General features: G+C 36.9%; 1 protein-coding gene across 3 annotated transcripts in view; it reads left to right on the plus strand.

Annotated features, from left to right (window-relative positions):
- Positions 1–22805, plus strand: part of NBAS (NBAS subunit of NRZ tethering complex) — a 342092-nt gene that overhangs the window by 116067 nt on the left and 203220 nt on the right. For all 3 annotated transcript variants that reach the window (XM_036873210.1, XM_036873209.1, XM_036873211.1), the window contains 2 exons: positions 11936–12019; positions 19516–19669. In XM_036873210.1, the coding sequence (XP_036729105.1) occupies positions 11936–12019; positions 19516–19669 (238 nt within the window). The remainder of the gene's footprint in view (positions 1–11935; positions 12020–19515; positions 19670–22805) is intronic.

The raw sequence follows: 22805 nt of genomic DNA on the forward strand, positions 1-22805 counted from the left end.
ATCCTTTTGTTCAAACTCTTAGCAGTACAACCTTATATAGGGTCAGGGTTTATAATGTACATTGATAAAATTCATGAACATTTTGGTATATTTCATTAGTTTTATAGTTGATAAATTCAGTTGTCATATACTTTTATCTTTGTTTGGGTCTTGTTGTCTTGAAGTAACATGAAATAAGGGCCTTACTGTTATTCTCTCTGCTGGTTCTGGGTCAGTCTAAGTGACACAGAACACAGAGTGAAATGGATTGGATTTCTCTTCTATTATCGATACATCCCTTTTGATAGTTGTGGACATGTAGTTTCGGGCTTCCCCAGTGCGAAGATAGTCCTCATCAATTCTTATTTGACTCATATACCTCAGATCTTTCAGTATCATCACATTAAATATGTATTCTCTCTCACTGAATGAAGTACTGGCAACCTCGAATATAAAGTTTGGTTGATTACTATAAATGAAAATTGTAATTCACCACTTTTAAGCTGAGCCCATTTTTTTTTTAAATTGAAGCATAGTTGATTTACAATGTTGTGTTAGTTTCAGATGTATAGCAAAGTGATCCATACATATATATATATTCTTTTTCAGATTCTTTTTCCTTATAAGTTATTACAAAATATTGAGTATAGTTCCCTGTGCTATACAGTAGGTCCTTGTTGGTTATCTGTTTTATATGTAGTAGTGTTATATGTTAATTCCAAACTCCTAATTTATCCTTCCCCCACCTTTCTCCTTTAGTAACTATAAGTTTGTTTTCTATGTCTGTGGGACTATTTCTGTTCTGTAAATAAGTTCGTTTGTATCATTATCATCCACATATAAGTGATGTTATATGATATTTGTCTTTGTCTGGCTTACTTCACTTAGTATGATAATCTCTAGGTCCATCCATCCAGATAATGTGTGCTGCAAATCACATTACTTCGTTCTTTTTTATGGCTGAGTAATATTCCATTGTGTGTGTGTCTGTGTGTGTGTGTGTGTGTGTGTGTGTCTGTGTGTGTATATATATACACACACACACCACATCTTTATCCATTCATCTGTTGATGGACATTTAGGTTGCATCCTTGTCTTGGCTATTGTAAATAGTGCTGCAGTGAACATTGGGTGCATGTATCTTTTCGACTTACAGTTTTCTTCAGACATATGCCCAGGAGTCGGATTGCTGGATCATATGGTAGATCTATTTTTAGATTTTTAAGGCCCCTGAATACTGTTCTCCATAGTGGCTGTACCAATTTACATTCCCGCCAGTAGTGTAGGAGGGTTCCTTTTTCTCAACACCCTCTCCAGCATTTATTATTTGTAGACTTTTTGATAGTGGCCATTCTGACCGGAGTGAGGCGATACCTCATTTTTGTTTTGATATGCCTTTCTCTAATGATTAGGGATGCTGAGTATTTTTTCATGTGCCTGTTGGCCATCTGTATGTCTTCTTTGGAGAAATGTCTATTTAGATCTTCTGCCCATTTTTTGATTGTTTTTTTTTTTTGTTTTTTGTTTTTTTTGATATTGAGCTATATGAGCTGTTTGTATATTTTGGAAATTAATCCCTGTCAGTGGCATCATTTGCAAATATATTTTCCCATTCTGTAGGTTGTCTTTTTGTTTTGCTTATGGTTTCCTTTGCTGTGTAAAAGCTTTTTTTTTTTTAGAAATTCATGTTCTTTTATTTATTTATTTATTTATTTATTTATTTATTTATGGCTGTGTTGGGTCTTCGTTTCTGTGCGAGGGCTTTCTCTAGTTGTGGCAGGCGGGGACCACTCTTCATCACGGTGCGCGGGCCTCTCACTATCGCGGCCTCTCTTGTTGCAGAGCACAGGCTCCAGACGTGCAGGCTCAGTAATTGTGGCTCACGGGCCCTGTTGCTCCGTGGCATGTGGGATCTTCCCAGCCCAGGGCTCGAACCCATGTCCCCTGCATTGGCAGGCAGATTCTCAACCACTGCACCATCAGGGAAGCCCCTGTAAAAGTTTTTGAGTTTAATTAGGTCCCATTTAAAAAATTTTTGTTTTTATTTCCATTACTGTAGGAGATGGATCCAAAATTGCTGTGATTTATGTCAAAGAGTGTTCTGCCTATGTTTTGCTCTAGGAGTTTTATAGTATCCGGTCTTACATTTAGGTCTTTAATTAATTTTGAATTTATTCTTGTATATGGTGTTAGAGAATGTCCTAATTTCATTCTTTCTCATATAGCTGTCTAGTTTCCCCAGCACTGCTTATTGAAGAGGTTGTCCTTTCTTCATTGTAAATTCCTGCCTCCTTTGTTGTAGATTAATTGACCATAGATGCATAGGTTAGTTTTTGGAGACCATATTTTCCATAGGTGCAGCATTATAAATATGAAAATCATCAGAAAAATAAATAAAAATGAAAATATGCATTTATGCATATTTGTTATATGTATAACACCAAATGCTGAATGGAAAAAGTATTATTAAATTATTATTAAATTAAAATTATTATTTTTTAAAATATTGTTTTCTTGTTTAATGCAATGATGGATTTTAGAGAATTCAAATGATATTTTTACTGAGATAGCAAGACCATATCTTAATTCAAATGGTTCTTTGATGGTGAAATGAAACAATGTAATCTATAAGGAAATATTTAAAAATTAAAGTATAGTTGATTTAAAATATTATATTCGTTTCAGGCATACAACTTAGTAATTCAGTGTTTTTATAGATTATAATCCACTTAAAGTTACTATAAAATATTGGCTAAATTCCCTATGCTGTACAATATATCCATATGTTTTATTTATTACATAAAGTAGTTATGTAATAAATAGTAGTAGTTTGTACCTTTTAATCCTCTACCCCGTCTTGCCTCTCCAAAAGAAATCCAAAACAATATTCCAGTGATTTATGTTAAGGAGTGTCCTGCCTATGTTTTCTTCTAAGAGTTTTATGGTTTCCAGTCTTACATTTAGGTCTTCAATCCATTTTGCATTTTTCTTTGTATATGGTGTGAAAAAATGTTCTAATTTTATTCTTTTACATTTAGCTATCCAGTTTTCCCAGCACTACTTATTGAAGAGACTGTCTTTTTCATACTGTGTATTCTTGCCTCCTTTGTTGAAGATTAATTGACCATATGTGTGTGGGCCTATTTCTGGACTCTCTGTTGTGTTCTATGGATCTATGTGTCTGTTTTTGTGCCAGTGCCATACTGTTTTGATTACTGTAGCTTTATAGTATGGTCTGAAGTCAGGGAGCAAGATACCTCCAGCTTTGTTCTTTTTTCTCAAGATTGCTTTGGCTATTCAGGGTCTTTTTTGGTTCCATATCAATTTTAGGATTATTTGTTCTAGTTCTGTAAAAAATGTCATGGGTATTTTGATAGGAATTGCATTAAATCTGTAGATTGCTTTGGATAATATGGACATTTTAACAGTATTAATTCTTCTAATACATAAACATGGGATACCTTTCCTTTCTTGTTATCATCTTCAATTTCCTTCATCAGTGTTTTATAGTTTTCAGAGTGTACATCTTTCACTTCCTTGGTTAAGTTTATTATTAGGTATTTATTCTTTCTGGTGAAATTTAAACAGAATTGTTTTCTTGTTTTCTCTTATAGTTCATTATTAGTGTATAGAAGAGTAACAGATTTCTGTATATTAATTTTGTGTCCTGCAACTTTACTGAATTCATTCGTTAGTTCTAATAGTTTTTCTGGTGGAGACTTTAGGCTTTTCTATATGTAGTATCATGTCATCTTCAAATAGTGGCAATTTTACTTCTTCCCTTCCATTTTGGATGCCTTTTATTTCTTTTTCTTGTCTGGATGTTCTGTCCATTGATGTAAGTGGTGGGTTAAATTCCCCTACTGTTACTGTATTATTGTTAATTTCTCCCTTTATGTCTGTTAATCTTGCTCTGTATATTTAGGTGCTCCTATGTTAGGTGCATATATGTTTACACATGTTATATCCTCTTCTTCGATTGACCCTTTTATTATTATGTGTTGCCCTTCTTTGTCTTTTTGTTATAAACTTCATTTTAAAGCCTACTTTGTCTGATAAGAGTTTGCTACACCAGCTTTCCTTTTGTTTCCGTTTACATGGAATATCTTTTTCCATTCTCTCCCTTTCAGTCTGTGTGCATCTTTAGCTCTGACGTAAGTCTCTTGCAGGCAACATATAGGTATGTCTTGTTTTTTTTTATCCAGTCACCCTATATCTTTTTTTTTTTAAACCATTTAAAAAAATTGACGTATAGTTAATTTACAATGTTGTGTTAGTTTCAGGTGTACAGCAAAGTGATTGTTTACCTACATATGTATATTCTTTTTCAGATTCTTTTCCATTATAGGTTATTGCCAGATATCAAATATAGTTCCCTCTCCTATACAGTAGGTCCTTGTTCCTTCACCCCGTATCTTTTGATTGGAGCATTTGGTCCATTGACAATTAAAGTGACTACTGATAGATATACCCTTATTGCCATTTTGTTACTTGTTTTCTGGTTGTTTTTGTAGTTCTTCTCTGTTCTTTCCTTCTTTTAGTCTATTCCCTTTAGTGTTATAATTGTGTTCCTTTCTCTCTAGATTTTGTGTATCTGTTGTAGGTTTTTGATTTGTAGTTACCATGAGGTTCATATATGTTGACCTATAGCTATATCTACTTTTTTTCAAACTGGTAGTCATTTAAGTTCAAACACATTCTAAAAGATCTATGTGTTTTCGTCCCCCCTCCATGTTTTGTGCTTTTGAGGTCATATTTTATATCTCAGTTTCTAAGTAAGTAAGTCCCACTGATTTTCAATACAGTTAAGGGGACTTGTCTTCCTGGTGTGGGACCACAGGGCTGGGTTGTCTAACGTGTATCTCAAATCCCTCATTCCCTAGGGAGGATCCCTGACTCTCTGATATCCCCTTCCTCTTCTGTGTCCCCTTCTAGGGACACAGGTTCTGACCTGATCTCTTCTCCCTTCCTGCCCACCTCTGTGTGAATCTTTTTTTACAGCCTTGGTTGTAAATAGAAGCGATATTTTCTAGTCTCCAGGTTGTTTTCAGCTAGAGTTGCTCCACCTGTAGATGTATAGATGTGTTTTTGATGAGTTCGTAGGGCAGGTGAGCTCAGCATCTTACTTCTCTGCCATCTTGATTTCCCCAGTCATAAAAATTATTACATAAATGTTTTGTTTGCTTTTTTAAAGATGTTATTCATTTTAGCTTATTCTTATTTAAGTATAGGCTGTTGAAACTGGGTTTGAGAATGCCTTTTTTTCCCTAGTGACTTGTAGCAAGGATAGGTATTCTTCATTTTTCTGAGGACCTTCAGTGTCTCTTCTTCAAAATTAGTCATTTGTTCAAGGGGCGGGTGATAGTGGTAGTGGTATAGGAGGGCAATTTTCATATCATTGACGTCTCTATTCATCCTTTGCCCCTTGTTTTGTTGACATTAAACACCTATGTGAATAGCATCCTTTCTCAATTATTTATAACTAACTTCTCTGGAAATTTCTTCAATGGTTCTCTATTGGAGTTTGTGCCTTTCCCTTAAACTTTAATGATTTTACGACTAGTTTTCCTTAGAAATAATCAAATCATCCTTTGCTCATGATTAAATATTTATTTTCAAAGTTGATTGTAAGCATTTGGGAGAGAGATGATGCCTTGTGGAAATTGTTACTTATTACTACCTTATAAATCAGCTCCTCAAATTCTCCTGTTACTACTTGTTGCATTGGCCAGGTGCCTTATACCCAGTATGATGTCAGCAGAGTTTATTGCCATTGTTAGGCATTTGTAAATATAATCATTGGTATGATTCTTAATATGGTGTTACTATCTATCATAAAGTAGATCTTGAAATGACAGTCAGTCACATATGTCCTGTATTTCACTACACATGAAAAACCTTCTTGGTGGTATTAATAATATTGATGGTTTTTATGATGGATGAACTTTTACTATATACGAGGTACGATTCTGAAGGCTTTATATGTTCTAATTTGATCCTTCCCAAATTTAGATTCTTATCCCTATTTCACTAATGAGGAAATTGAAGCACAGGCAGATTGGATAACTTGGTCAAGATTACATGGTTCTGCAGGGTGGCATCACAGTTCTAACACAGAGGTTAGACTTCTAAGAGCATGCTCCAATTATTCTGGATTAGAATCCAGGAAAACATTGCTCTAGTCCCATCTTCATTTTGGGCATATAATATTACAGTATTTACTAAATAGATGAGGCAGCTGGGTCCCAGAGATTAAATCAGTGGTGGAGGAGAAGTCAAATCTTAGTGTGGTGGTTTTTTTTTTACTCTTGTTTCTCTTTTACACATTGCTAACATCTGAGAATACTGGTAAGTTTCAGGATATCTTATTAGCCGATTCTGTATTTTCTAAGTCACTTATTAATGAAATTGAATCCCACTGATCTGGAGGAGAACTCTGAAGTCTTTAAATTTTTTCTTTCAGACTTGGTGTTCTGAGTGATAACTAGCTTTTTAATTGGTTTCCCCTTGAGTTTCTGATCAAGTTTGACTTATTCAGCGATGGTTATCACATGTAGTTATACATGTAGGCCCAAATTATTATTATTTTTGGTCCTTTCTTTTCCAGAACATTTTCTTCTATGCTAAACAATAGAAATAAATATAGCTTCACATCTTAAAACCAGTGCATGAAAGGTGGCAATTAGTAGTAACACACTGTCTGTTTAGCCTTTTGTTTCCAAGGCATAGAACACGAATAAAAGAACTTTTTGTAAGTTTATCCCTGATAAAATTTCTTTGAAATAAAGCATTTATATTTAGTGTGAGAAATAATTGGTGAGAGAATAGTTGAACATAATAGAACTTGTTATAGTCATTCCTTTTCTGCTGACAGATAAATGTAACCTTCAGATGAAAGTGGCAAAGCTTATTGTTTGCCGTAAAACAATGAGCAGGGCTCTAATATAAAGAATTCTAAAATTAAACAAAAGCAGCCGTTATCTTGTAAAGAGATAATTTAAGTTTACCATGTACTTTGTTTTTTTAGTGGGGATGATGCATTTAAATTCTAAGTCTTCCCTAGCAAAATGGAAACAAGAGAAGAAAAAGATGAAATAAAGTGTATATAAATGTTATTTTGTGTTTATAGAACTTTAGATTCAAAGTATAAGTTTTGCAACTAACCAAACTTTCTACAGTTCTTTAGAAGGAACAGTTTGTGTTTTCTAGGTTTTTTTAACCACATTTTCACCTAATCCACTTAGTGATTAATTTACATGGCTAATATATATATATTTTAAATTAATTAATTAATTAATTAATTTTTGGCTGTGTTGGGTCTTCGTTTCTGTGCGAGGGCTTTCTCTAGTTGCGGCGAGCAGGGACCACTCTTCATCACGGTACGCGGGCCTCTCACTATCGTGGCCTCTCTTGTTGCGGAGCACGGGCTCCAGACACGCAGGCTCAGTAGTTGTGGCTCACGGGCCCAGTCGCTCCGCGGCATGTGGGATCTTCCCAGACCAGGGCTCGAACCCGTTTCCCCTGCATTGGCAGGCAAATTCTCAACCACTGTGCCACCAGGGAAGCCCCATGGCTAATATTTTTGTTGGGAACAGAATTAATGAAAACGTTTTCCTCTGAATTTTATTAAGCGTTCTATCATTCTGTTTACCTTATGAAAGAATAAGTAGCTAAAATATGGGCATATTAAAGATGGTAATGATAGAACTAATCAATTAGTTTGAAGTGTAAAAAATGGTCAGATTTTGGAAAATATGTATTCTGAAATCATTTTTCTCCCATAAGTGTAACATGACATGTTAAATAATCTAGATTGTAGATGTATACCATCACCAGTATAGCTTGCCCTTTCATCAGGATAATAATCTATATCAGGAAAGTATTCTTGTTCTCACTGTCAGATCTAGAGATTCCATATAAATATACCTCCTTGATGTATCTGTAAGTCCTTTTATTGCTCTATTCCAATTTTGAATTTTTGTGGTACTTGTGAGATCACTCTAAAAAAATCTTTGTTGTGCTGTCAATTAATTAACTCAGTTGACACATTATTTTAGAGTCTGCTAAATGTCAGGCACTATTTTAGGTTTGAGGATATGGCAATAGACAAAACAAACAAAAAGTCTGCCCTTAGGAAACTCATGAAAGAATGCTCAACATCATTAATCATTAGAGAAATGCAAATCAAAACTACAATGAGATATCACCTCACACCAGTCAGAATGGCCATCATCAAAAAATCTACAAACAATAAATGCTGGAGAGGGTGTGGAGAAAAGGGAACCCTCTTGCACTGTTGGTGGTAATGTAAATTGATACAGCCACTATGGAGAACAGTATGGAGGTTCCTTAAAACACTAAAAATAGAACTACTATACGACCCAGCAATCCCACTACTGGGCATATACCCTGAGAAAACCATAATTCAAAAAGAGTCATGTACCACAATGTTCACTGCAGCACTGTTTACAATAACCAGCACATGGAAGCAACCTAAGTGTCCATCGACAGATGAATGGATAAAGAAGATGTGGCACATATATACAATGGAATATTACTCAGCCATAAAAAGAAACGAAATTGAGTTATTTGTAGTGAGGTGGCTAGACCTAGAGTCTGTCATACAGAGTGAAGTAAGTCAGAAAGAGAAAAACAAATACCGTATGCTAACACATATATATGGAATCTAAAAAAAAAAAAAAAGTGGTCATGAAGAACCTAGGGGCAGGATGGGAATAAAAATGCAGACCTATTAGAGAATGGACTTGAGGACACGGGGAGGGGGAAGGGTAAGCTGGGACAAAGTGGGAGAGTGGCATGGACATATATACACTACCAAATGTAAAACTGATAGCTAGTGGGAAGCAGCTCCATAGCACAGGGACATCAGCTCGGTGCTTTGTGACCACCTAGAAGGGTGGGATAGGGAGGGTGGGAGGGAGGGAGACACAAGAGGGAAGAGATATGGGGATATATATATACGTATAGCTGATTCACTTTGTTATAAAGCAGAAGCTAACACACCATTGTAAAGCAATTATACTCCAATAAAGATGTTAAAAAAAAAAAAAAGAAAGGAAAAGAAATTTATATTCTGACTGGGGAAGAGGTCCTCTCTCTTTCTTAAACACTATCATTTGATTCATGGTAAAGAACTTACGGTGTTTTTATAGCAAGCATTTTAAACTCCTAAAGTTTGTTTGAAAATAATTTGCTTTGTAGAAGCATCCTGGAAGAAAATCAAAGAGCAGAAAGATTTATTTTATTTTATTTAATTAATTAATTAATTTATTTTTTATGTAAGTGTTGCTGATGAAGCCATATTTGGTAGAATTCAGTTTCATGAGACTACTACTAGTGATCTGATGGTGTCGAGATTGGTTTTATATTTCAGTTTAAATGTGTCCTTCAGATATGCGTGTAAAAGGTCCTTATTGGGTCGTCTGAATTAAAATTTGGGAAGGTTCATATTGCCCTCTACCTGCTGTGCACAATCTAACTGGTACCTCTGTCTAACCTGGTGACTATCTACTAGCCAGAAGGGTAAGCTTTGGATTCTAACTGTTGAGCTGTGTTTGAATCCTTGGCTCTGTCATTTATCGACTTTATGAGGAGGGGCAAGTTAACCCGGGCCTCAGTGTTCTCATTATAATACGAGGAAGATAATATCACCTACATTAGGTAGGACTAAATTAGGTATTGTATATTACAAGCATTTCATCCTGACTGGTCCATAGTGAGAGATCAATAAATATTAAAGATTATGCTATTGCTGATCATTGCTGATATATTACTACTAGTATTCTTATCATTAAATCAGTGGTGATCAGAACATTTAGAAACGTTGAGACATTTAGTTGTGCTGTGCCTTGAAAATGCAGCAAAAATGCATCATTAACTTGGGACTCTATTAGGCCTACTTTTTGGAGTGAGCCTCGGAGCAGAACTTGTCTTTAATGTGTGTTTTGATAAAAATAGGCATGTTTTCTTACCCATTTCTGTTTACTGAAGCTTGACAAAGTTTTACAATTTTCTAGTCTTTAAATACCAAATAAATGTTATTTTGCTGAGAGACCCACACCATTACTAATCATTTTAGTAATAATTCTTGTATCTAATATGTACTTGGTATAGAAGATACAAATCTCAACTTGTGATAACATTTTTCTTAATTTTTTGGAAAACATTTTGTGTAGCTTGTGGAACCGTGTCTACTTTAATTAGAAAAGGCAGGAATAGTTTGGTATGTTATTTTTTTTCCTTGTTCCTCAGTTCATTGGTACAATTTATTTTCATGTTGGAAGAGTGAGCATTATTATCATCATTGTATCCAAATGTTATCTTTTCTACTTTTCAGTGATCTGTGATAAAATATGAGTTACTGATGTGGAAGAAAATAAAATAGTTTTTACTTGGTGACAGATGAAGTAGTGTGACAGTGGCACCCATAGTGAACACTGTAATCGTCTTCATGACTCTGCAGTTTAACCCGTGAACTCACAGACCTTCAAAAATGTATCTCTGGTACATAGTTTGCTAGGACATTACATGCTAGCTAAAAAGCAGGTAAAATACTGTGTTTTAAAAATATGATGCAATACATTTCTTATTGTGAATATCTAATGGGGAACTTTGAATTCGGGTACTTTGCACCAATGATAATGACTTCAAAGGGGATGCTGTTGGTAGATGAATTAGCCCTGCTCATTTCCAGATCTATTTAGCTTCTCTTTTCCTTGTAACCCCCACCAGTGGTCTCCTGTTCCATTTTACGTGAAGACTAATCTCTTTACTTACATAATTTCTAAACGCTTATGAAGTATTTTTTGTGCAAGGCATGTTTCATAACTTAGTAAGATAAGAAATTGCAAAACATAACCTCATAATGTACAAAAGTGCAGTCCTTTCTCTGGGGCGATGATAAATTTTAGGAAGTGCTACTGTTGATCCTCAAATATGAGGTAAGATGTTTTACTGAACTGTAAAAGCAAGGCAATTGAAATTTGTTTTTAGAATTTTTGGCTTCATTCTTTATTCAGGATGTTTCCGTTGTTTTCATGGATTTATGGAATATTAGGGCTAAAAGGTACTTTAGAGGTAATGTTTGAAGTGCTTCACTTTAGAAAGTCACGTGTGAAAGACTGTGTAGCTGGTTAACAGGTGGATGCATTTATGTTTCCCTTGTCTCCTGGTGCAGAGCACATTGCTCTGCTGTGCTACTTTACTGTCTTTACCTCACTCTTCCTTTTTAATTTATTCTTAATTCCACCCAATGAGGACTTGTCTTTTCCTCTTAGACTCTCCTTCTGTCATTTGTTAGTGATATTTTTTTACCTGCAGAATTATTTCTTCACTCTGGCTATTACCTGTCCTCTAGGTCGAGGCTGTCCAACATAGGAGCCACCAGCCACATGTGGCTGTTTAAATTTTAAATAAAACTGATTAAAATTAAATAATATTTAAGGTTTCTTTCTTCGTATCAGTGTCACATTTCAAGTGGTTAATACAGGTACATGTAGCTTAGTGGTTACTGTATTGGATAGCACAGTTAGAGAACATTTCTGTGATCACAGGAAGTTAGATTATAAGCTTTTTGAGGGCAAGGGACCATTTATGTGAGCATTAAGAACATAAAATATGGACTTTTGATAAGTATTTTAGAATGTGTGAATGAAAACATACCCATACCATCCTTTAGATTTTTTCCAAATTTTTTGTTTTGAATTTTTCTTTTCTTTTGAACCATTTTACGATCAAAGAGAAATCAGCAATTTGGTATTTTTTATTTACGTATTGTATATGATATGTATCACATACCACTTACGATACCATAAACAGGAATCTTGTAGGTTTAAGGTTATAGGGATACTTTTGCATCATGTTCCTTGTGTTGCCACTCATTGAGGTAATGTGTATTTTAAATACTTATGCTTTTTTTTTGTTTTTTAATTTTAAGTTATGACGGTGACTCCTTGATGATCATTCCTTGGCATGAACATAAACACCGAGATAAAGATTGGTGTGAGGAGTTGGAGTGCAGGTAAGAAAGAGCCAGCGTGAAAGCTCTTCATTTCTTTCTGGTATGGCTGAATAGAAGGCCCTGTGCAGGTGGTGTTGGTGGATGGTCATTTATTTGATGGTGGCCCTGCTTGAGAGTTTGAGTGAAGTTTTTTTAAAAACTTGACTTTACTCAAGGTATGTTAAATGTTCTTTTTTTTTTTAAAATTAATTAATTAATTAATTAATTTTTGGCTGTGTTGGGTCTTCGTTTCTCTGCGAGGGCTTTCTCTAGTTGTGGCAAGCGGGGGCCGCTCTTCATCGTGGTGCGCGGGCCTCTCACTGTCGCGGCCTCTCTTGTTGCGGAGCACAGGCTCCAGACGCGCAGGCTCAGTAGTTGTGGCTCACGGGCCCAGTTGCTCCGCGGCATGTGGGATCTTCCCAGACCAGGGCTCGAACCCGTGTCCCCTGCATTGGCAGGCAGATTCTCAACCACTGAGCCACCAGGGAAGCCCTAAAAGTTCTTTTAATGGAAAAATGTTAAATGCTCCAAAGGAATTATTCTACAAGTAGTCCTTGTATAACAACTCTTTTCATTTTGGGGTATTCCTTTTTACTCTTTGACTTATACAGGTATATTTTTCGTAGTTGTTTTTGATATGTGTGCAGTTTTGTTCTTGTTTCAGTTTTAATTTTCATTTTTATAAGACTTAACCATGGAAAGCCTCAGAACATGGAGGCATCAGGTCCCACAGAAGGGGGTGGGAGATGAGGTGTGGGGCTGAAATTCCTGATGAGGAGCATTGGAATCCCTTTATCCCGCACTCCTCAAAGTCAGGTGAATACTCCCTGCTCATTTTACATTTGATATGAATCATCTTATGCCTTTGGATTTTTTAAAAACTGTGTGTATGAACTATCTGTCTGATAAATGTTAAATAAAAACCCTAACCAGTAGTATGATCATTGCAAGTGGAAAATTTTTTTAACTTTTTATTTTATATTGGAGTAGAGCCGATTAACAATGTTGTGATAGTTTCAGGTGCACAGCAAAGCAACTCAGCCATACATATACATGTATCCATTCTCCCCCAGACTCCCCTCCCAGCCAGGCTGCCACATAACAATGAGCAGAGTTCCCTGTGCTATACAGTAGGTCTTTGTTGGTTATCCTTTTTAAATATAGCAGTGTGTACATGTCAATCCCACCCTTCCTCCCCACTGTAACCATAAGTTCATTCTCTAAGTCTGTGAGTCTGTTATGTAAATATGTTCATTTGTATCATTTCTTTTTAGATTCCACATATAATCATACGTTATTTCTCTTTCTCTGTCTGACTTACTTCACTCAGTATGACAATCTCTAGGTCCATCCAAGTTGCTGCAAATGACATTATTTCATTCTTTTTTATGGCTGAGTAATATTCCATTGTATATATGTACCACATCTTCTTTATCCATTCCTCTGTCGATGGACATTTAGGTTACTTCCATGTCTTGGCTATTGTAAACAGTGCTGCAATGAACACTGGGGTGCATGCATCCTTTTGGACCATGTTTTTCTCCAGATATGTGCCCAGGAATGGGATTGCAGGGTCATATGGTAGCTCTATTTTTAGTGTTTTAAGGAACCTCCATACTGTTCTGCATAGTGGCTGTACCAATTTACATTCTCACCAACGGTGTAGGAGAGTTCCCTTCTCTCCACACCCTCCTCAGCATTTACTGTTTGTGGATTTTTTGATGATAGCCATTTTGACTGGTGTGAGGTGATATATCATTGTAGTTTTGATTTGCATTTCTCTACTCATTAGCGATGTTGAACATCTTTTCATGTGCCTCTTGGCCATCTCTATGTCTTCCTTGGAAAAATGTCTATTTAGATCTTCTGCCCATTTTTTGATTGGGTAGTTTGTTTTGATGAGATTAAGCCGCATGAGCTTTTTGTAGATTTTGGAGACTAATGTGTTCTTGGTCACATCATTTGCAAATATTTTCTCCCAATCTGTGGGTTGTCTTTTCATTTTGTTTATGGTTTCCTTTGCTGTGCAAAAGCTTTTGAGTTTAATTAGGTCCCATTTGTTTATTTTTTTTTATTTTTTTTTTTTTAATTATTTATTTATTTATTTTATGGCTGTGTTGGGTCTTTGTTTCTGTGCGAGGGCTTTCTCTAGTTGTGGCAAGTGGAGGCCACTCTTCGTCGCGGTGCGCGGGCTTCTCACCATCGCGGCCTCTCCCGTCGCGGAGCACAGGATCCAGACGCGCAGGCTCAGTAGTTGTGGCTCAGGGGCCCAGTTGCTCCGCGGCATGTGGGATCCTCCCAGACCAGGGCTCGAACCCGTGTGCCCTGCACCGGCAGGCAGACTCTCAACCACTGCGCCACCAGGGAAGCCCTATTTTTGTTTTTATTTCCATTACTCTGGGAGACAGATCAGAAAAGATATTGCTGCGATTTATGTCAGAGAGTGTTCTGCCTATGTTTTCCTCTGGGAGTTTTATAGTGTCTGGTCTCACATTTAGGTCCTTAATCCACTTTTGAGCTTATTTTTGTGTATGGTGTTAAAGAATGATCTAATTTCATTTTTTTACATGTAGCTGTCCAGTTTTCCCAGCACCATTTGTTGAAGAGACTATCTTTCCACCACTGTATAGTCTTGCCTCCTCCGTCATAGATTAATTGACCACAGGTGCCTGGGTTTATTTCTGGGCTTTCTACCCTGTTCCATTGATCTATAGTTCTATTTTTGTACCAGTACCGTACTATTTTGATGACTATAGCTTTGTAGTATAGTCTGAAGTCAGGGAGCCTGATTCCTCCAGCTCCATTTTTCTTTCTCAAGATTGCTTTGGCTATTTGGAGTATTTTGTGTCTCCATACAAATTTTAAGATTTTTTTGTTCTAGTTCTGTGAAGAATGCCATTGGTATTTTGATAAGAATTGCAGTGAATCTGTAGATTGCCTTGGGTAGTATAGTCATTTTGACAATATTTATTCTTCCATTCCAAGAACATGGTATATCTTTCCATCTGTTTGTGTCTTCTTCGATTTCTTTCATTAGCGTCTTATAGTTTTCGGAGTACAGGTCTTTTGTCTCCTTAGGTAGGTTTATTCCTGGGTATTTTATTCTTTTTGTTGCAATGGTAAATGAGAGTGTTTCCTTAATTTCTCTTTCTGATTTTTCATTCTTAGTGTATAGGAATGCAAGAGACTTCTGTGCGTTAATTTTGTAGCCTGCAGCTTTACCAAATTCATTGATGAGCTCTAGTAGTTTTCTGGCAGAGTTAGGGATTTTCTATGTATAGTATCATGTCATCTGCAAACAGTGACAGTTTAACTTCTTCTTTTCCAACTTGGATTCCTTTTATTTCTTTTTTCCTCTCATTGCCATAGTTAGGACTTCCAAAACTATGTTGAATAAAAGTTGTGAGAGTGGGCATCCTTGTCTTGTTCCTGATCTTAGAGGAAATGCTTTCAGCTTTTCACCATTGAGTATGATGCTAGCTGTAGGTTTGTCGTATATGGCCTTTATTACGTTGAGGTAGGTTCCCTCTGTGCCCACTTTCTGGAGAGTTTTTATTATAAATGGGTGTTGAATTTTGTCAAAAATCTTTTCTGCATCTATTGAGATGATCAGATGGTTTTTATTCTTCAATTTGTTGATGTGGTGTATTAGACTGATTGATTTGCAGATATTGAAAAATCCTTGCATCCCTGGGATAAATCCCACTTGATCATGGTGTATGATCCTTTTAATGTATTGTTGGATTTGAATTGCTAGTGTTTTGTTGAGGATTTTTGCATCTATGTTCATCAGTGTTATTGGCCTGTAATTTTCTTTTTTAGTGGTATCTTTGTCTGGTTTTTGTATCAGGATAATGGTGACCTCATAGAATGAGTTTGGAAGCTTTCCTGCAAGTGAAATTTGGAAGCTTTCTTCATGTTGGCACTAATGTTGGCAGTTTCCCTTCATTTTGTATCTTTCACTTTTGATATCTGAGTTAATGGAATATGTAACTCTTAGTTACCTTTTACTGTCTGATGGCTTTTATTGTAATAGCAATTGAATGTCCTGCTGTGTTTTTGCTATTATTTGCTTTTAAAAAATTATTTTTTGAATTTTTTTATTAAAGTTGTATATAGTTGCAAATAGATTAAAGATTTAAAATTTTCTGCAAATCTTGTTTAAAAAAAAAAAAAGCAACAACCAAAACCCATACTCCTTTGTTCCCCTTCCTTATATCCTGCTCTCCAGGAGTAACTTCTTTCACTTCTTTTAAAGGATTGTTCTGATATTTACTCCAATCTCTGAGTAACATAATTGTATAGCTACCCCTTGAATTTTTTAGTTCTGGCCATTATCTGTGGACTTGCTTCAGTGCAAGATAATGGTTTAGTTTCTTTTTACTCCATATACTCCGTTCCTCCTTGAGTGTTTATGTGACCCCCTCTCCCCTTTAAAAATCTTCTACTGTCATTTCAGTAGAGTTTCAGGAAAAAGTGGAGCTTAATGCATGGTATGTATCAGCCCTATTTGACTAGAAGTCCACAATTGCCAGTTGTAATGAGAGATAGAAGATGGATATAAGTTGGAAAAGGTGGGAGGTTGATGCCAGTGGATACGGCGGAGGGAAGGTGTGTGATCCTGTTGCCCACAGTTCTCTCAGTTTAAGATGGTGCTTTTGACAGAGCAGCCCTGTTCCATTCACCTGATGCTTCCCAGTTCTCCTTAGCCTGTGCCTTTTTATGATTCTAACAAGGAGATGAAAGGATTAAGGGCATTTCTTCTCAGACCAAGCACAGCAAGCTAAGTTGTAAGCAAAACTTGCTGTGCTGGAACTCCTAAAACTATAAAAATGAAAAGCTAGGAAAAGTTTGACAGAAGAAAAGATGCTTTTGAAGATGATACAAACTTTCCCAGATCATTTCTTTTTTTAATCCATTTTATTGCCTCCCCCACCTCCCCCAACGATTACTCCCACCCTGTACCCCTATGTCTGGCAACCACCAGTCTGTTCTCTGTATCTATAAGGGTGGTTATAGGATATCTCGTGGCTTTTTCATTTACAGTTGACCCTTGAACAACGCAGGGGTTAGGGGTGCCGACCCTCTGTGAACTCAAAGGTTTGCCTATAATTTATAATCGGCCCTCCCTCCGTAGCTGTGGTTCCCCATCCGTCGATTCAGCCACCCACAGATGGCGTAGTGCTACGGTATTCATTATTTTAAAAAACCTGTATGTGAGTGAAGCCACACTGTTCAAACCCGTGTTGTTCAAAGGTCTACTGTAATTAATTCTGTCCTCTGCTAGATTCAAGAACACTGAAGGAAGAAAAACATGCAGTCTGTGTACTCATGAAGTATATAACCTAGCAGGAAAGGTGCTGCTGCTCTAAATTACTAATGTGATGCGTGTTTTGAAAGAGAAGTGCAGGGGCCACTGGGAGCACATAGTAGGGAGATCTAAACTTGGTGCAGGTCAAGGAGGTTTTCCCTGGGAAGTGGTATGAAACCTGAGACTTGAAGGATGAATAGGATTTAGCTTAGCAGAGGGTGAGTTTGGCGAATGAGGGGAAGGAGTGTTCCAAGCAGAGGGAAGACTGTTTGAAAGGCGCAAGGCAAGGTCCCCTTTAAGGACTGAAAATAAGACCTGGATTGTTGAAGTATACAGGACAAAAGTGACATTGGGATCAAGGTGAGGCTAGAATATTTTAAGGCAGATGACAAGCTACAGAAGGAGGCATGGGGATGATATAATCATGTTTCTGTTTTATAAAAGACAACTAACTGTATTACCTCGAGATAGCGTGAATTCAGTTTTGATCCTGTTGCATTTGAAATGCCTGAGGAACATCTAAGAGCATATAGAAGGACGATTTTGGAGCTTTCAAGTGAAGTCTGGGTTAGGCGTAAAAATATGGTGGTCAATTTATATTGTAGCATTGAAGGGGGGAGACCTAGAGAGAGTAGAGTGAGAAGACAGGAGAGCTGGAGAATTTGGAAGAGCTGTTATTTAATGGTCAGCTGGAGGAGGAGATTCTAGCCAAGATGACGGAAAAGGAGCAGCCAGAAAGATGGGACACGTATAGCTTGACGGTGCGGCACGACAGCATGACATGCTGGAGCGAAGGACAAGCGTGTTTCTAGAAGGAGAAGATGGTTAAATTCTGTGAAACGGTGCCGAGAGGGAAATAGATAAGGACTGAAAAAAGTATCAGAGGAACTCAAAGTTGCTTATGGGTGTTTTTCCCCTGAAATGGGAAGATTTCAGGGGAAGGGATGTGACTTTTATGTGGCAGTGATGGGGAAGAATCACTGGTCAGAATGTTAATGACGGTTGTGAGTCTAGTTAAATAAAGGACTACCAATTGTAAGCACAGTAGGTTGTCTAAGTCATGTGGATTAAACACCCAAATATTTGTCAGCTTTGGGTGTGGTCATATATTATAACTGCTAGTAATTCCAATGAAAATAATACCTGTAAGTAAAAATTAAGCACCTGCTCTGGGCCAGACAGCATTCTCTGCGTACTTTATCTATATTATTTTGAATATTCTTGCATGGTATTATTCCCATTTTTGATATGAGTAAAATGAATCTTAGACGAGTTTTAACTAATTTATGCAAGGTTTCACAGCTTTCAGTGATGGAATTGCACCTCAGTTCTGACTCTGAAGCCCATTGCCTTATAATAGTAATAATAATACCACTTGTCATTTACTGACTTACTTTAGATGAATGAATATCCCTAATGGAACACGGCCTTTTCCCCTATTTCTATCTGAAATATCTTACTTTAAGTTAAATTTTTTTTTTTTTAGTTCTTAACCATTGAAGGCAATTGGCCAGGATCGTCCTCGTAAAAGCTCCTCATAATTTGTGATCCCTGTGATGTTTTCCCTGGGTATCTTCCTCTTGATGTCGTTTCTTTTTCACTCTTGAAGGCACATAGTATAGAGTAGTTCCTTATTTTGCAAATTTCAGTGCATTACTATGTTGCTGATACCTACTGAAGTTATATTATCAACAAAAATAAGGCATATTTCCTCTTATTTTTATGAACGTGGAAAACAAGACTTCTTAATTTATATTTGGATCAGAATCACCTGAGGGTGTTTTTACTAAACTAGGCCTGGCTGGCATCACAGGTCATTGTGACTTAGTAGACCTGTGGCATTTACCCAGCCATGTGCATTTTAAAGCTACCCTGGGGTGATTCTGATTTTATTTAATACTTATTTGATTGATTTGTGGCATAGTTTTTTTGATTTATTGTCTATTCTGATTTTTTTTAATTGGGAAAACTAATAGGAAACTAAATTAAGCATCCCCCAAATTTCCCATTTATCTTGTAAGTGCGCAGATACATATAGGAAAACACACACAAACACACCCACCCACGCATACGTACATACATACTGCCAGTCTCAGTAACTGCTCTCTCCACATGTCTGTCTCTGTCTCCCTCTCTGTCTTTCACAAAATTATAATTTCCCCTAGCGTTTCAATCAGTTATTAATTGTTCTTTTTGTGCTTTGCAGAATGGTGATTGAGCCGAGTCTCCCAGATGAAAGTGAGTTCTTGTACGCTGCACAGCCTGAGTTGCTGAGGTTCAGGACATCCCAGCTTGCAGTAGAGAAGGTTATGGACTGGTATCAGAGCAGAGCGGAGGAAATAGAGCATTATGCTCTGCAGGTGAGGCCGGCAGTGCTGTGTCAGATCCTTCGCATTCAGTGCATGTTTTGGCTGCTGACAGCAGTGCCAGGGATTCTGTATATATTGATAGTTTGCAAGGGACGAAATGAAAATTTTTTATTACTTTCATTCATTTATTCTTTGCTTCAGAAGCTTTTGTGGTATTTTTTTTTTTTTTTGGATGCCTAAAGAGCAAATACATATAACAAAAGCTGTTCAAAACCTTTCTTTAAAATGTAAGCTGCAAAATATGTACATACTGATCCAGATTTTATATACATGCTTAATAGGCTTAATACCATTTTAAGTCGAAAGATCGTATCAACATAGAAATGCTTGATTAGTCCCCTGTTATATTGCATGAATGCAGTGGATTGTTATTTTGCTTTCCAGGAACCCTGTTTGAGGGTCTGTTTCTAAGGCTTTCCTGAAGTCCAAGCCTGATTTCCCTCAGTTCCCATGTGCCTTTACTGAGATGTGTAACAGCTTCATCAGAGGCGGGTTTAGAAGAGAGAGATGAGGGTTGTACTGTAGCTTAGGAGATCTAAATAGGAATCTGGACTCTTCTGCTAATTGACCTGGTGACTCTGGACCTGCTACCTACCTTTTCTGTACCTTGGTTTTTTCAGGGGGTGAGTTCTTACACTGGCGTCAGTGATAACAAATAAAATGTACAGGAGAGAACATTAAAAATTCTTCCAATTGAGTTCTCTGCAAATGTAAGCAAAAGTTGTCTTCATCCTAGAGAACAGAAGTTGGCAATTGGGAGCAAAGAACGGCAGAATGGCCTTTGAAATCTCATTCAGCTCTGTGGCTATACCACCCTGAACACGCCCTATCTCACCTGAAATCTCATTCAGGGTCTGGCCAGCGGGTGTCTTTTTCATTCTACTTTCAGTTTTGGCTTTGGGCTTCCTGTCCTACCATCAGTTTTTCATTTGTCAGGAAGGGTGATTTCAGAAGGTCTGATGAACAGCTGTATTGCAGGAAGGAATAAACCCCCTTGTTTAAATTGCTGCTTAGTGTATCTGGCACAGCCCTGTGTCTCCATTTGATAGCCTTCTTGAATTTCTGCTTAATCTAATTCCTACTTTTAGTGTTCATAGAATTGACGAATTATTTGCTGGAGCTGATGGGAATATCATAGATCAAACTTTTTAGAGGATGGCCAAGAATATTTATAATTGACTTTTCAGGTTTTTGAAGATAGCTAAGGACATTTGAAAATGTTTAGAATTCTAAGATACCAGAATGAAAAGAATCTCTGGAGGGGATCCAGTCTAATTCTCTATGTTATAGATAGACAAACTAAGGTCCACAGGAAAGAAAGTGAACAGCTTGCTCAGGGACACACAGTAGCAGAGCCAGACAACATACAGGTCTCTGCATAGTTTTTCTTATAGAGTCCATATAAAAATGGACAATTACACAAATCTTAATGACTGAAAGCAAGATAAATTAATCCAAAAAAGTGGATCTCAGTTCTCAGACCCATTGTATTTTTTCTGTAGCAAATATTTCGTAATACTTCCTTATTATCCTGATGTGAAAATCATGGACATGCCTTATTTACAGAAATAATTTCCAAAAAATTAATATAATGACTTAACTGTGATATATGGGATAAATAAAATATGTAAACGCGTGGTCATGAGTACACTAAAAAAGTGACTAAAGTCAGTGAGAAATCACTTTGAACAAGATAGCTGACATTGCAGACAGATTGAGGTGTATTGAATTAAACACTACAGATTGCTGTCTGGGGTGTGAACAACTCATGGTAAATATTTTTTTCACGGTGTTGGAAGGTAGGCAGGGATTAGGACAAGGTGGTTGTGTGGGACTGCCCTGCACACTGTGGAATGTCTGTCATCCCTGGCTTCCACCCTTGAATGTTAGTAAGTTCCACTAATACTTGGGAAAGACAGAAATGCTTCCTCAGATTTTCGGAGCGCCTCCTGGTGGACAGTTCTGCTCCCATTGAGAACTGTAGTCTTAGACCAGTATCACGCATCTGGAAATGACCAGTTCATATCAGTCACGTTAAGCAAAGGCATTATTACTTTGCTGATTCAGGAGAAACTCACCTGTAAATAATTGATGAAGAAAGCTCTTAAGTGAGTCAAAAAGGTGCATTTTTGGTAGTTTGTACAGGCAAATGTAGGTTGTATACTGTGTAGCAGACGTCTTTTAAGATGGATGGCATCATTTGATTTACAGGAGTTTACAAACACGTAGTTTACTATTGTCTCTGGCTAACAAGAGAAGGGATTCTGTTTGGATCAGTTTTGTCTGAGCACTTTGTGGTTTTTAGCTGAACTTCTAGATAATAACACTTGTTATTTCTTGCCTTTTTGATAGTAGCCATTGTAATGAGCATGAGGTGATATCTCATTGTGGTTTTGATTTGCATTTTCCTAATTATTAGTGATTTTGGACATCTTTTCATATGCCTGTTGGCCCTTTGTATGTCTTCTTTGGAAAAATGTCTATTCAGCTCCTCTGCCTATATTTTTTATTTTTTGAATTTTTGAATTTTATTTTATTTATTTTTTATACAGCAGGTTCTTATTACTTATCTATTTTATACATATTAGTGTATACATGTCAATCCCAATCTCCCAGTTCATCCCACCCCCACCTCCCCTGCCACTTTCCCCCCCTTGGTGTCCATACGTTTGTTCTCTACATCTGTGTCTCTATTTCTGCCCTGCAGACCGGTTCATCTGTACCATTTTTCTAGGTTCCACATATATGCGTTAATATATGATATTTGTTTTTCTCTTTCTGACTTACTTCATTCTATATGGTAGTCTCTAGATCCATCCACGTCTCTACAAATGACCCGATTTCATTCCTTTTTATGGCTGAGTAATATTCCATTTTATAAATGTACCACATCTTTATCCATTCATCTGTCGATGGGCATTTAGGTTGCTTCCATGACCTGGCTATTGTAAATATTGCTGCAGTGAACATTGGGGTGCATGTGTCTTTTTGAATTATGGTTTTCTCTGGGTATATGCCCAGTAGTGGGATTGCTGGTTCATATGGTAATTCTATTTTTAGCTTTTTAAGGAACCTCCATACTGTTCTCCATAGTGGCTGTATCAATTTACATTCCCACCAACAGTGC

This window comes from Balaenoptera musculus, chromosome 13 (genome assembly GCF_009873245.2).
Source record: "Balaenoptera musculus isolate JJ_BM4_2016_0621 chromosome 13, mBalMus1.pri.v3, whole genome shotgun sequence".
Lineage (NCBI taxonomy): Eukaryota > Metazoa > Chordata > Mammalia > Artiodactyla > Balaenopteridae > Balaenoptera > Balaenoptera musculus.